Genomic DNA, 15,358 nt, shown 5'->3' with positions numbered 1-15,358 from the left:
TAAAAATGAATATAGTGCATGAAAATAATACATGTTAAACAGAACAATACTTGCAGTATTCAGGAAATATATACAAATCGCTTAACACAGATTTGCAAGCCCTCCAGAGACAGGAACATACCTATTGTTATCTTAATATAACTCTCACTGAGCTACAATTGAAAATGGCATGAACTAAATCCAAATCCAAAATCCAGTACCAGGCATACTGTGAAGTAATACAAAACCCTACAAAATCAATCAGGACCAATAAAGCAATTCTATATGCCATAACACTAACTTCTTAAGGGTCACACAAGATCCTTCCTAAAATGAAAAACAACACTGTAAACATTGTAGTGGGCAGATCATCATCAATATACCTACTGGAAAACTAAACAAGCTGGATTAGTACAGATCAGTCCTACACACAGACACCTGATGCTAACAGAATACCAGGCCTTTTTCATACACAAACACGGGTAGATCCTCATCAATATAAGTAACCACAAACTAAAAATAGAAATATGTAGAAAAAATTAAACTGAAACCCAAGAAGCCATACTCTGAATACAGTAGAAAACCAAAGAAATAGAAACAGTGACACGTCCCTTTGTATCATGCAAAATATAAAGAAAGCAGATGTAAATATCAAAAACTGACACATTTCAATTGCTACATTACAAATTAACAAATAAAGCAAAACAGAAAATAAAGTGATACCTTTTCATTGGACTAACTTTACATTTTTTGGCTAGTTTTCAGAGGCCCAAAACTCCTTCTTTAAGTCAGGATGAGCATATATACTGTCCTGACCTGGAGAATAAGGTTTTGATCTCTGAAAGCGAATCCTAAAAATGTATTTAGTCCAATATAAAGGTGTCACCTTATATATTTTTTCTTTTCTTTATACTTATTAACTTTAAAATTGGACTAACATGGCTACCACATTACTTCATCCTAAATTATATAAGCCCACCATTAGCAAGTAAAAAACTCTCTACTGTGTATCAGATTGTGAGGAGGAAAAGACTTCAGATATTCGGAAATAGCTGATTTAATAGCCTGTTAAACTGAGTCGCACAGCATTTACTGTGAAATATACCAATTTCTTTAAGTAAAACTGCTGGTGAGTATCTTCATAAGTCAAAAACCTCGATATCTGCTGACCCTTAATAGTGGTCCCCGATACACTGTTATGGGTCAGTTTACCAAATAAGGGAAAACTTTCCTTATTTGTTGAATGATCTCTTGCATAGCATCCCAACTGTACTACTAGGGATCAGATGTTTGGGCCCACTGTCCTACAAGGTGACTATTTGCATGGTTGGGGGGTTCATGGCCAACTGGGTCACCAGGGTGATATTTTTGAATTGGAAATTGAAAGGTCAGGGGGGTCAGGGCCTACTGGGTCAGCAGGGTAATGTTTGTGGGGTAGACAGAAGTCTGTAATTCACCTCAGATGACCCTTTTGCTTTTGTATGGAACCTTTATACCAGGGCTTCTAAGAAAGCATAATAAACATGCCAAAAATTAGCATAGATTTTTTTTTACATTGGGAGCAATTGTGGACTCAGCCCTTTTGCATGCATTTTGCACGTCCGTCATGCTACACGTTTGCTCAGTGGTTTTACTACTGATTTTTCAGTGCTAGAAACTAAAACTGCGTTGGGAATAAGTTCAGCGTGACAAAATAGGGAGTGAATCACTGCACTAAAGAATAGCATAGCTTTTTATATCAGCCCCTGAGTGCGTAATGATTATGTAGAGCCTCACTCAGGGCTTATTTAAAAACTTTGTGAACATACTCAAAGAAACTTTGAGAGATAGTTGAATTGTAATGATGTTTACATTAGTTAACTATAGTGAATATATACATTGTATCGATTTTTCTTTTGCCTTCTTGATGGTATTACTTATTTTGTTAATCTAAAAATGTCAGAACATACACTTGGTCTTGCTTCTGTGTGATCAAATATATAAGAAAGTTGTTTTAGAATTTTTATGCTACCATACCCACAGCAGCCTTGGTTGTGTTCCAGCCTTATTGTCTATTCTATATTATAATTTTTAAGAAATATTGTTATTTAAATCGGAATGTGATCTTATGAGACCACCAGCAAAGTGTTTGAAGGAATACTGGAATAAAGAAGGTGTTTTAATAAATATTTGCAAGCCCTGCTAGTCTGGGGACCTTTAAAGCTGCTGTTTTCCGCTGTGTGGCAAATCAGGGCACAACTTCAGGGAGATAACATTGGCTTTTGCAGTTGTAACTCTATGGGAATTTAGAATTCTAGGTTAGGACCAAGAAAACTTGGAGCCCACTGGTATTAAAATCCACTCACTCCATAACCTTCCCCTTCCTCAGTACATAAGTCCAGGCCAGGTTTTGCTTTGAACCGATAATTTCTTAAGGGTTGTGGGAGGTGGTGTACAGTAAGAATAGATCAAACATGAGCAATAGGCAATTACAGCAGTAAAAATATTCAAATAACAATGCAAAGTATGGCATGCTATACTACTTACAAAGTCAACACAATATGTAATAGAAAATTTTAATTGATAGTGAAGGGTAAAGCAAAGATGTAACATATAGATAGGTATGAGAGTAAGGAGAGTTAGAAAGTAAGGTGACTGATTTAAAGAAAGTTGCACACGAGGTCAGAGACATGGTTAAATATTATCTCAGCTAGGGTAGGAGTGGATAAAAATGTCCTACAGCAGTATGTGGAGACCGAGTCACTCCTTGTGTGTGTGAGTGGGACTAACAAGTTAGTTACTTCTTCCATTAAAGGCCTGGTTGAAGAGCCAAGCTTTCACCTGCTTCCTGAAGTAGAGATAGTCTTGTGTTAAGCGGAGCCTTTCAGACAGTGCAGTCCAGAGTGTGGGGGCTACTCCGGAGAAGACTCGCTTGCGGGTATCACATCGCGTAATGTCTTTTGGAGAGGGTGTGATTAGTGATAGTCCTTGGGAGGACCTTAGTGTTCTTGGTGGTGTGTGAAGGATCGTCCTATTCTTCGGGTACTTGGGGCCCTTCCCTTTCAGGGCCTTGAAGATCAGACAGAGTTTTAAATTTAGCCCATTATATTCAGATGTGGTCATAGATGCAGTACCTTGTTGCTGCCTGGTCTTCTTTACCGAAATCCAGGGGTTATCTGCTGTAACCTCTCTTTCTTTTCCAGAATCAGTGGCTTTGTTCCATTGTCCTTCACTCCTCTCTTAGCAGTGGTGCATTGCCTTATTCAGTCACAACTCCCTCACAACCCCAAGTAATCATCCAATAAAGAAAAGGGGAAAACAAACTCCCAAATTGCAAAAAAAAAAAGTGATCTACAAAACTGTCCACTCTGCAGACTTTACTTACCTAGGAACCAAATGGTGGAACTCCTTACCACCCAAAATAAGAAACACACAGGAATATACTAGATTCCTATTCAAACAACCATATCTCAAAGAACTAATTATTACCTGAATTGGTTATTACTCTATTTACTATTAACTTTCTGTTTGCTTCATGTACAATTCCTCATTTATAATAGATTTTCTAAATGTTATACATTCCTAGCTATCCCAGTATGTTTGTGAGACTGTATTGTAAAATTGGACTCTTACAACAAATTACTTTCTTATGCATTATTCTTTGTTATGTATCCTATACTGTTTAATGTAAGCCACATGGAGCTCAAACTTGTTTGGGATAATGTGGGATATAAATGTCAAAAATAAATAAATACATAAAAGAAATAAACTACATCCCACAGATTATACTGAAAAACAATAATAAACCAGGAAGTAGAAACAACGCTGCATACACAACAAATGTAAACTTGAAAAGTGAAAAGGCATCAGATACATATTTGTATAAAGGCCACTGAGTCTCTTACGGCCTAAGCCATTGCAAATCCCAGCCTATACATAGGCATCATTCATTTGCCCAATTCACTGCAGTGTGTTTAAGAACCAAAAAGTATCCAAAACCGTTTTTTTTTATTATACTCAGTCCTTAAAAAAATTTTTTATGCTCAATGCTTAGCAATATAAGTACAACTTCATCAAAAATATTCTAAGACCATGTTCCCCGAAAACAAAAGTAAAAAGAAAGCGATCATTCCAGCGCTGAGGGTGTGACATCAGATAAGTGATTGCTTTCTTTTTTTGTTGTTGTTTTTGTGGAACATGGTGTTAGAATATTTTTGGTGAAGTTGTACTTACATTTCTAAGCATTCAGCATAAAAGTTTAAGGACTGAGGGGTCCTTTTACCAAGCTGTGGGGAAAAGGGCCCTGTGCTAGCAGTGGGGGGCCATTTTTCCTGAGCACCAAGGCCCTTTTTACCACAGCAAGAAAAAAGCCGCCAGCACACATGACCAGGTGGTGAGAGAACTCTTACTGCATTGCCATATGACAGGGAGCCCTTACCACCACCCACTGAGGTGGCGATAAAAGCTCTTGTGCTAACCCAGCTCTTTTGAGCAGGGACGGTCCTTCCCCATGTTAAACTTGTACAGCGCTGCGTAACCCTGGCAATGCTATAGAAATGCTAAGTAGTAGTAAGTAGTAGTAGTAACCCGGCGGTAACTGGACATCGTGCAGTGATGCCCGATTACCGCCAGGTTATCGCCACGCAAGCCATTTCGGGGGGATTTCTCTTTCCAATTCTCCTTTCGCTTATTCCCCAGTTTTTCAATAGTTCTTTCTTCTCTCTCTACCTCTGCCATCCAGCATCTTCTCTATCTCTCCCTCTCCCACCACCATCCAGCATCTGCCCTCTCTCACTTGTGCCACGTTGAGCTGATAGTAGTCCCAGAACAGCAAGCGGTAAGCCTGCATTGGGCTTACCACCACTCTGTAAAAGGGCCCCTACTATAATAAAAAGGTTTTGGATACTTGTTGGTTTTTAAACACACTGCAGTGAATTGGGCAAATGAATGATGCCTATATATAGGCTGGGATTTGAAATGGTTTAGGTCGTAAGAGATCCAGTGGCCCTTATACAAATATGTCTCTGATGCCCTTTCACTTTGCAAGTTTGCATTTGTTGTATATGCCATGTTGTTTCTAATTCTTTATTTGCTTATTTCCAATCTGACGAAGAAGGGCAACCTTCGAAAGCTAATCAAGAAATGTATTAAGTTATGTCCAATAAAAAAGGTATCATCTTATTTTCTTTTCCATGTTTTATTTTGTTTGATTTCTATTGATAACCTTATTGTTTTTCAAAACCCCAAGTAATACTATTCTATTTTTTTGAATTTATTTCTTACTGAAATTACTATGTCACTGAATGTGATAGGAATACAAAAAGAAAAAGCACCAAGATCCATTCAAGCATGAGATAGTCAAGCGTCCTTTATTAGACCTAACATGGGCCTTGTTTCAGCATTAAACACCTGTGTCAGGGGTCAACAGAGTCAGTCTATTTAAGAACATGAGTAAAAAGTCTATATAATCAGCAAACCAAAACAAGTTAAAAGTATCTCATCCATGGAGAATCAAAGTGCATCATAGCGCACTAGCATCCTAGAGTTGGCGCCAACTGTATGATGCCGGTGTGCTATGATGCACTTTATTCTCTGTGGATGAGATACTTTTAACTTGTTTTGGTTTGCTGATTGTAATTTATAGTTCAATTTATCAAGTTTTTAATATACTGTTAAAACAACAAAGTTGGCCAAAGTAGTTTACAAATTAGAATTCCTAAAAGGAGATAAAAAGATAGAGGAACGCCAATGTACATAAGACAGCAAACAATCACTCCAAAAGAAAAAAAGAGGGTGCCTGATTCCTTTAAAACAAGTCTTAGCACTTCAAATAGCTGTAGTGGAAATCCTAACTTCTCGCAAAGTTGAAACAGAATGGCTAAAGGCTACTGAAAAAAAAATGTGTTTTCAACAATTGCTTAAATTTTGAAAAAGAAGCCTCTGATCTGTTGAAAAGTGGAAGATCGTTCCATGATTTCGGGGCTACAAAGAAAAAAGCTGAGCAGCATGTGGATTCATAGTGGATGGAGTGGAGTGAAGTGAAGGGAGAGTCAGGTGGTTTGCGTGTAGAGACCTGAGATTTCAGTTGGGAGTGTAAGGAATAGCCAAGGAGAAGAGATGCAGAGGTAGACCTAAACAGAGGGCTTTATGGGCAAGACACAAGGCTTTGAAAATTGATCGATAAAAAAGAGGAAGCCAGTGGAGTTTAGTCAAGAGAGGCGTGGCATGATCGTATCTATGAACGCTACATAACAGTCTGGCCGCTGAATTCTGAAGAGTCTAAAGCCTTTGAGACAAGGACTTAGAAATTCTACAATAGACAACATTGCAGTAGTCTAAAAAGTCACAATGAAAACACCACAACAAAGATAGCTGCTATCATTAAAACATAAAAATACTCCCTTAAAAAAGCGCTTATTTTAATGACGGCAGCCATCTTTGTTGTGGCATTTTCATTGTGACTTTTTAAGGTGCCTAATTTATTTTTTTTTTTTAGTCTTTTTGGATGTTTGTGCCTCCACCCAGTGTATTTCTCTAATTTTTAGAATAAGAAGCAGTTTTGTTTCTAAGTTTTATGGAACAGCTTTCTTTGGGTAAGCTATGTTGCCTTCTAGGATGTCATTATGACACATAGAGAAAGAAAATCTCTCTTAAGCTGTTTTTTTAATGTTGACAACATTTTGAACCCTGCTTTTAATGGATAAAATGTATTTTATGTGCAAGATTGTTTTTTAAAGGATTCTTAAAATATTTTTATGTATAATTGTGCTGTAAACTGCTATGATGGTAAGCACCCTTGGCGATATATCAAATAAAACCTGAACCTTGTTGCAGGTTATGGAGCAGTGGCCCCCTGGTGATAGGAGGTCCTGGTAAGTGCACTGCTTTTATCAGTTGCTGCCTTGATCTTTACATTGTTTACCGAGTGGACTTCCTAACTTCTACTGAGTGCTTTTTTAGTCTTAAGTTTACGCACAGCTCTGATATTTTTTTCATTTTTTCATTATTACAGTAATACCTTGGGTGCAGTGAATGTCTAATGCTACAAGGGTAGGTAATGTGCCTTGCCTGGTCCCTATACACATCTGGATGTTTTTAAGTGTAGTACTTTTATGCTCTTACTATATGTGATTCTGAGGTTTTATATATTTGTTCTCATCTATATATTTGATCTGAGTATAGTTTTTATGTTTCCTCACATGATTTGCATTTTATGATCTAGTATGCCATTTGTGATTTATATTTTGTAATCAGTATTTATTATGCTAACGCATATTGGATTTGAGTATGGTATTTATGTCTTTTCATATGTTTCATATTTTATTGTATTCTAACTGCTTACTAAACTAGACTGTTTCATGGAAGTTTGTATTCTATTCTTGACAAGAATTTGTCATTAATGCTTTATTTTAGATAAATGGATTTTACTTTTAAATAATTGATTAAGTTTTAGTGCAGAATTATATCCAGACACGATATGCAGCATGGTAATGCTGGGATGTGACCTGGCTGGTATATCTTCTGAGGAAAGAGCTGGTGGCACAGCAGTGCAATGCCATCAAATAATAGGATGGTCACGGAGAAGCTGTCACTGTGATGGTGACATTGACTGGAACATCCTCAGGGGGGTCTGCTGCAGACGGCTCGGATGGTGCCACAGTTGTAGTTGCTGTTTCCAAAATAGCTTCTGAAAAAAATTAAGAAATGTTATGTTACTCCCAGCTGGGTTATTACATGCTAACAAAGAGCACCCACGACAGAATTCAAACAGGTTTGGGATCCAGACGTGTAAAAGAGCCAATAACTTTTAGGCAGGTGTGTTCGTATTTAACTGCATACAAACTGCATGCTGATTATCATCCACCTCTCTCTGAGGATAATAAAAGGTACAGTTTGGGGACGGGCAATTATTTTCAGCTGCCTCTAATTCTCTCATTAGCTCTAGCTCTGCCCATGTATCCTGCTGTACCTTGCCTTTTTTAAAAATCTTTTACTCTCTATCCAGCCTCCTAGTATGCCTCTTTAATCACCTTAACAGCCCCATTCCCACCCTCTCTTATTCCCTTCAGACGTATCCCTTTTCTCTCTCTTTCCTCCTTAACATCCCCATCCTTTTCCACAACTTCTCACTCTATCTGCAGTCCTCCAGGTCATTCATACCACCTCTCAATCCCTCTCTACCCTTCAGCCCCCTTTTCTAACCCCCATCTCTAACCTCCCTCTCATACTGTACCTACACTCATACTTCCAGCCCATCTAACACAACCCCACTCTAATTGCCAAGTTTCCACTTATCCCCCAAATCTCCATTCAGTTTACGTCTCATCTCCCCATCCCCAAATTCCTACTTTGCTCCCCATGCTACCTCTGAGTCCCCATTCTCCTTTCAATCCCTGAAGTCACATTTTTGCTCTTTCTTCTCCCAACTCCCTATGCCACTGCTGTCCTCTTCATATCCTTCCAATCCCTGAATCACATTGTTTTCTCTATTCTACTTCCTACCACTGAATCCTCAAGTCCCCCATCCTCCTCTGCTCTACCCCCAATCTCAGAGTTCCCACTCTTCCTTCTCTCCTCCAAATCTCCAATTTCTGAAACAATGTTCCCTCTAATCTGTGCAGGAGTCCTCCAACCACATTCCAGTCACTGGAGGCAGGAGGTATGATGCTTCACTATTGTGTTTTCCATCACTAGAGACAGGCAGTAGGCAGATCTTCTGGAGTTCTTCTGCAGAACTTGCCTGTTCCTTGCTACTAAAAATGTAATATAAATCAGTACCTTCCTCCTGGACTGTAGATGGGGGACTCCCACATAGCTTAAAGAGAGCATTGTCCTAAATGCACATTTCATCTCTCTTCTCCTGTCTACTTCCTAAGGTGCTTGCTTCAAATGATTTCTACTGTTTCTGATTATCCTCCCTCCCGTTCATGACTCAACAAGCATTTTTATTTGTTTGACCGCTAATGCTTTAAACCAGGAGAAGACTCTTTCTGCACTCTGTGGCCTATAGGGTTCAAATGTCAACTTTTTGAAATAGGTGGAAATCTATGTCTAGGGCGAACCACGTGATTCAAACAGCCAATATTTGAATCATGCAGACCATAGGAGGGAGGGGAGAGGTGGTAGCCCTCCAAAAGTGTGCATGCTACAGACCAAACAAACTTTTATCCAGGTTGAGAAGAAGCACTCCTAGGGATGCCTATTGATTTGAGTGGAGGTATTTTCATACCTTCATAGATATATTCTACCCATATATAAAGCAGAGGCAAATGACCACAGGAAGTCTACAAACAAAATTATGTGCATACTTTAACTTTGCAAAAATGGTACAAGGCCCATGATTAGTAAGCAAGTACATTAGTAGTCTTTGTCCAATATGGAAAGCTTGAAATTGCCCCCTTAAGACATAATAAATATTGCACAATTTACTATGCATATGAAATGTATTCTTTTGTGCCTTACTCAAGAATTGGAAAACTGTGTATTTTTATAAATTTTTTTGAGAAAAGGTTCATGGCATAGACACACAAAAGTACTTAACCCAGGTTACTGAATAGGAATAGGTGAATGTTGCTTTTTTTTTTTTTATATACTGCCTGCAAGCCCAAAAGCCATTAAAGTGGTGTACGTTCAGGTACGTTAGGTATTTCCCTGTCCCCGGAGGGCTCACAAACTAAGGGCTCCTTTTAAGAAGTGGCGCTACCAATTAGCGTGCGCTGAATGTGTAGATGACCATTCAATTCCCATGGGCTTCTTCACATGCAGCAGACGCTAATCAGTAGCGCCACTTTGTAAGAGGAGCCCCAAGTTTGTACCTGAAGAAATGGAGGTTTATTTATTTATTTGTTGCATTTGTATCCCACATTTCCCACCTATTTGCAGGTTCAATGTGGCATACAATTTCCGTCATGACTTACGCCATTTCAGAGTACAGATACAATTGGCAAAATGACTTGCCCAAGATCACAAGGAACCACAGTAGGATTTGAACTGGGCTTCCCTGATTCTCAGCCTGCTGCTCTAACCATAGACTATCCTATATTTATTTTCCTGGAAAGAAGAGGATGGGTGACCCTAGAGAAGGAGAAAGGAGTCAGATTCTGCAGAAGATCGGAGACCATGGAGATGGTGGACCAATCTGTGTGGAAGCTGGCAAAGAAACCAGCTTGCCTGCCTCTAACAGAGGGAGAAAAGATCTGCTTAAGTGAAGACTTTTTCTTCTTGAATGAGTTCTGAACCTTTGAACTAGTTGATATATAACTTTTCCTGTGTCTACTTTCTCTATTGCTGAGTAAATATTTGGTTTGGGGGGATTTCACCAATAAAGGAGAGGCTTAGAAGCTTAGAAAAAACACAGTGGACATGGCTTGCCTTTTGGAGTAGAAATTATAAGGGGGGGGGGGGTTCCCAATCAGTAAATGCCTTGGGGTACTAGGTTCCCTCCAACAGGACCCCAATTGTCCCTTCAAAGTAATCCCTGTGCAGTGAACAAAAATGACTACCCAAGGGACATAATTAAGAGACACTGAAGAGATGAGGGAGGAGGGAGATCAAAGCAAAACAAAAAACACAAGTGGACCTTCAGGAAAAGGACAAAGGAAATTCTTTATTGAGTGGGTCCAACATGGTCTGTGTTTTGGTGACCAAGTGCCTACGTCAGGGGTCTAATGAAAAACATTTATTAAAAAATTAAATATCTAAATACCTAAATATCTATCTATCTATATAACAATGCATTTAAAAGACATAAATAAAAATAATACAGAAATATAAAAAACCATAATGAAGCAAGATCACGTTTGGTGAATTATAAAAAAAAACCATAAAGAGGAGGGAGATCAGACAGCTGATGTTACGACAAACACCTACAGCACCCATGAATCTAGTGTCTTTCTGCAGAGAGAGCTGGATCATAGTTTTAATTACCAGGTATAGGTTGTTCAGCCGATGCTGATGTTGCATCTGTGCTTCTCAGCCCATCTTCCACATTCGCTGAAGTTTCTGCATCTTCAGGGATGCTAATACGCTCTCGAGCCTCAGCATGGGCCCTGGAAAGGAGACAACAAGAAATGCTCAAATGTTGCATTTCTCCAGACCCTCAGCACTTGTTTGTGCCCCATCAGCAAATCACATGGGTCCACCCACAAATAAAAGTTTTATGGGCAGCACTCAGATCAAGGATTAATTTTTTAAAAGAATAACTGAGAAAAATTGCATATCAAACCTTGCAGCAATGCAGGAAATTTTGAGAAAACCAATGCAACATACTAAAATATAATACTGTGGACAAAAGAAAATACACAGAGGACGATTTTCAAAGGGGTCCTATTACAAAGCTGCGGTAAAAAATGGCTTTAGCATGCCCTTATACAGGTCATGCAAAGGCCATTTTTACTGTGGCCATAAAACCACCAAATTTTATTTTTTTCATTAGGAGCCAACTTTTCAAAATTATTGGGGGTGCTAAGCCCAGTGGAAATAACCCTTCCTTGAACACATACAAGGAATTTTCTCAATATTGGGGGTGCTCAAGCACCCACAGCACCCACAGAGTCGGCTCCTATGTGGCCATGCCTTAATGTTACAGATACAAACAAAAACAAAAAGGATCTCTTATAGAATAAATTCTGAGCAATACTGAAAAATAAGGAGGAAAAAGTCTCAGGAAGCTTCCGGTTAAAAACAGCAGGAGCAGGACTGCTTCATCATCGGCGAAAAACCCTCCTTACAACATAACAGTATATAAAAAATAACAGCTTCTTCAAAATTACCTTCACTGCCCTACACACAACCCCATATTCCCTTCCACAGTCCACACACACTCCCAAATATACTCTATATCCTCAAACACACACTCCACTTCGCAATATCTGGTATCCCAACATGCTCCTGATACCCCCCTCCAAATATATTTAATTTTCATACCACCTATACCCCCTTAAACACACCTCTAAACACCAGAAACATACTTCCACTCCAGCTCACAACTACAAACATCCATGTTGGGAAGTATTTCATGCTGCGTGTTTTCCCTACTTGGTTTACTTACGGTCTGAAGAACAGATCATGCAACCCTAGGAAAACAAGAAGAATAGACATATGAGGAGGCAGTCTGATAGTGATTATCATATACCTTCACTTAATTCTCCACTTTCTCTCTGAAAGTCTTAGGAAACAGAACCATTAAAGTCCCCTAATGCTGGAAATGTAAAGGTTTACAATCCAGTAGTTTAACATACAACACTTTCCTGGTTGGCTGCCAGTTCAAATGCAGCAACAAATTATGGGGTCCTTTCACAAAGGCGCACTGAAAAATGGCTTGCGGTAGTGTAGGCATGGGTTTTAGGCGCGCGCCGATCCATTTTTTAGCACACCTGTAAAAAAAAGGCCTTTTTTGTTTTTGCCGAAAATGGACATGCGGCAAAATAAAAATTGCCACACGTCCATTTTGGGTCTGAGACCCTGCCGCCAGCCATTGACCTAGTGGCCAAGACTCACACGGTAACCGGGTGATAATGACCTATGTGCGCCAAATGCCACTTGGTGCGCGTCCGTTATGTGTGCACAAAAATAAATATTTTTCAGGCATGCGTATCGGAATGCGTGCCAAAAATGAAATTACCGCAAGAGCTACGTGGTAGTCGGGTGGTAACTCCATTTTGGCGTGCATTAGGTGCGCGCAGACACTTACGTGGCTTAGTAAAAGGGCCCCTATAATTTTAAAAATCATAATCTTCAGTAGCTGAGTGTTTCCATATTTTGTCCACCCCTCTCACTCTGAAATAAACACACAGCTGCATTCATCTATCTGACTTCTGCTCTGCAGCATCTCCTGCTATTCTATGGTTATTATTTTTGTAAGTGTCTTTCTTGAAACAAAGAATGAACACAGACCGATTTATTTGACTTGCAATTTTGCTTATACTGCTATCCTTTTATTAAGATCCTAATTCAGTGTAAGAAAGGACCTCTTTTACAGCACAGATTTCACCACACACTACTACTACAGCTAACGACATTAAAACAGCCAGTATGGTTAAAAATCCTCATTAGCTGCTTAACGCGGGAATGAGTAGCGCGTGGCTCTGGCTGGGTCAGAGCAGAGGAGTGACCTGATGTGACATCTAGTGTGTGGGTCATTACTGTTGCACTAGCTGTCACATCTGCCAATTGCACAGCTGCACTGACTGTCCAGAGATGCCAAGTTCACTAAGAGTGTGTCATAAACATTTGAAAGCTGTCTCACTCGGGCGTAGCCAGACCTCGCAGTGGGAGGGGGCCAGAGCCCAAGGTGGGGGGCACATATTAGTCTGCTGCCCCGCTGCTGCCCTGCCACTCCCCACCCACTGCCTCAGAAATACCTTGGATGGTAGGGGTCCCCAACCCCTGCCAGCTGAAGCATTGTCCGGCGCCAGTCTCCAGCGCAGCCGCATTGCCTGCCCTGCTCTGTCTTCCCCTCGCGTCCTGCACACTCCAGGGGCCCAGCTGAAATTTGGGGGGGGGGCCCCAGGCCCCATGGCCTCACGTAGCTACACCACTGGTCTCACTATCACACTCTTTGAACCCTATGTCTCCCTACCAGTGCACTGATCTTGATCACTGCTTTCAAGAGAGCCCTTAGAGAAGTAAACCAAGTGGTCCACCAGTAAGAAGAAATCGGAGCACACCTTTCTGCTTACTGCTTCCCATTGTCCTGACCCTTTCCCTTTACTGCAAGTACCTGTGCTCTGAAACCAATGTACATACTTTTAACTACAGGGTGGAAGACAATTTTCAGCTCAAAAAAATTTACCCAAACTGCTCCTCACTTTGTCTGCATTCTTTCAGAGGCTCCAAAGAAAAGCCAATATCATCTAATGCTGCCTTGATTCATTTGCATAGCGATACTACACTTAAATCATTCTAGATTTATACCCTGGATGTACTGTCTGAAAAATGTCATTCTTTGGCCTTCAATCTCACTCCTTGGCAAGGTAAATCTCACTCTTTGGGATGGTTCACCCTTGGCATCTCTATGTCACCTTAAAAGGAGTTGGTGGATGCAGCAGCTAATCTTCCTTTCCAATCCCATCCCCAAAATGACCCCTACCAGCCAATCCCATTCCCCTGAAGATCCTCCCACCCAAAATCCCAAGTTCCCCTGTAGCCCACCCATTCTGAAAACCAATCTAGCATCAAGCTGACCCTCCTACACCCCCCCCCACACACCACCACCACCAAGAATCCCCAGGGCAGAAGCAGTCCCACTCAGCTCCCTCCCTGTCGGGTTATGGCAGCAAAATTGTGCTCACTGACTTCTAGCAGTACTCTCACAATACTACATTAGGGGTCAGCCTTCAATATAAGGGCACTTTTTTATGCTGGAGTAATTTTCATAGCTTTAGTTTACTGCACCAGGAGTTAGAGTTTAATTCTAAGCTCGTGCTAAGAAATTGTGTGCTGAAATTCAGCACATAATTTTAATTCACGCCTTATTACATGGGCCCTACAATTTTCCCTGCGTGACATGAGGGGAAAAGCAGCTGCAGGGCAGGCAATGCGGCAGAGAACAGTGCTGGAGAAAGGCTTCTGCTGGCAGGGCTTGGGGACCCACGCTAGACAGGTATGTAGAATTGCAGTGGGGGGCAGGAAGGTGGGTCAAAATGTGCCCCCTTCACTTTGCCCTCCCCTAATTTTTGTAGTCTGGCTACGTTGCGGTGACTGGGGGGGGGGGCCTGGCAGCGGCAGTCCTGCCCTGGACCTGTCTCAGATTCTCGGTGGACCTGGAGACTGCACACTCTTATCCGCAGCTAAGAAAATAACAAAATGGCCAAATGAAAATGAATGCATGAAAATTCCCATATGTGACACGGGAAACCAGACAAAATGAAAATTTTCTGGCTGCCCATCCCTACTGCTGTTGACTGTAGGACTGTATGAGAGCACAGGACTGCACCTTTAAAATCTGGCATTATAGCCAACTGCCTCCACAATCTGGGCCTGATTCCAGTTCTGAATAAAACTTACAAATGCTGCTTTTGTGAGGAGAAGAAGCTGAGACCACTTGTAGTAATTCTCAATGAACTCAGGTGTTACTCCATAAGTTCCATTTAAGGCCTAATCAGTAAACAGGGGACTCACATAGCATTGGATACTGCCATATTCAGGAAGGCAGGTTCACTGTTAATGTCGCAAAATGTGAACTATTTACAACAGTTCCCATCCTTTTCAATGGAATCCATTTACTGGTAACAGATGATTTTGCATCCAAATGCAAAACACTCCTTTATGAATAGGGTCGGAGTTCATTCAACTGTTTTAACCTTGCTAACAAGATCATCTCTGACCAGATACAGTTTATCTCAGGTGGTCTTCCTCCGATATATACTGCCTTGACTGTGGTCTCAGTTTTTGATCTCTT

At 40.5% G+C, this 15,358-nt stretch overlaps 1 protein-coding gene across 1 annotated transcript in view; it reads right to left on the bottom strand.

The window, feature by feature from the left end:
- Positions 1–5,326: 5,326 nt before the first annotated feature.
- Positions 5,327–15,358, bottom strand: part of VSIG10L2 (V-set and immunoglobulin domain containing 10 like 2) — a 66,388-nt gene continuing 56,356 nt past the window's right edge. The window contains exons 10-12 of the mRNA XM_030220463.1: positions 12,008–12,032; positions 10,885–11,006; positions 5,327–7,645 (exon numbers count right to left, since the gene is read on the bottom strand). Of these exons, the coding sequence (XP_030076323.1) occupies positions 7,533–7,645; positions 10,885–11,006; positions 12,008–12,032 (260 nt within the window). The 3' untranslated portion in view covers positions 5,327–7,532. The remainder of the gene's footprint in view (positions 7,646–10,884; positions 11,007–12,007; positions 12,033–15,358) is intronic.

This window comes from Microcaecilia unicolor, chromosome 12 (genome assembly GCF_901765095.1).
Source record: "Microcaecilia unicolor chromosome 12, aMicUni1.1, whole genome shotgun sequence".
NCBI classification, from domain to species: Eukaryota; Metazoa; Chordata; class Amphibia; order Gymnophiona; family Siphonopidae; genus Microcaecilia; species Microcaecilia unicolor.
This window is presented reverse-complemented; position numbering and strand designations above follow the sequence as displayed.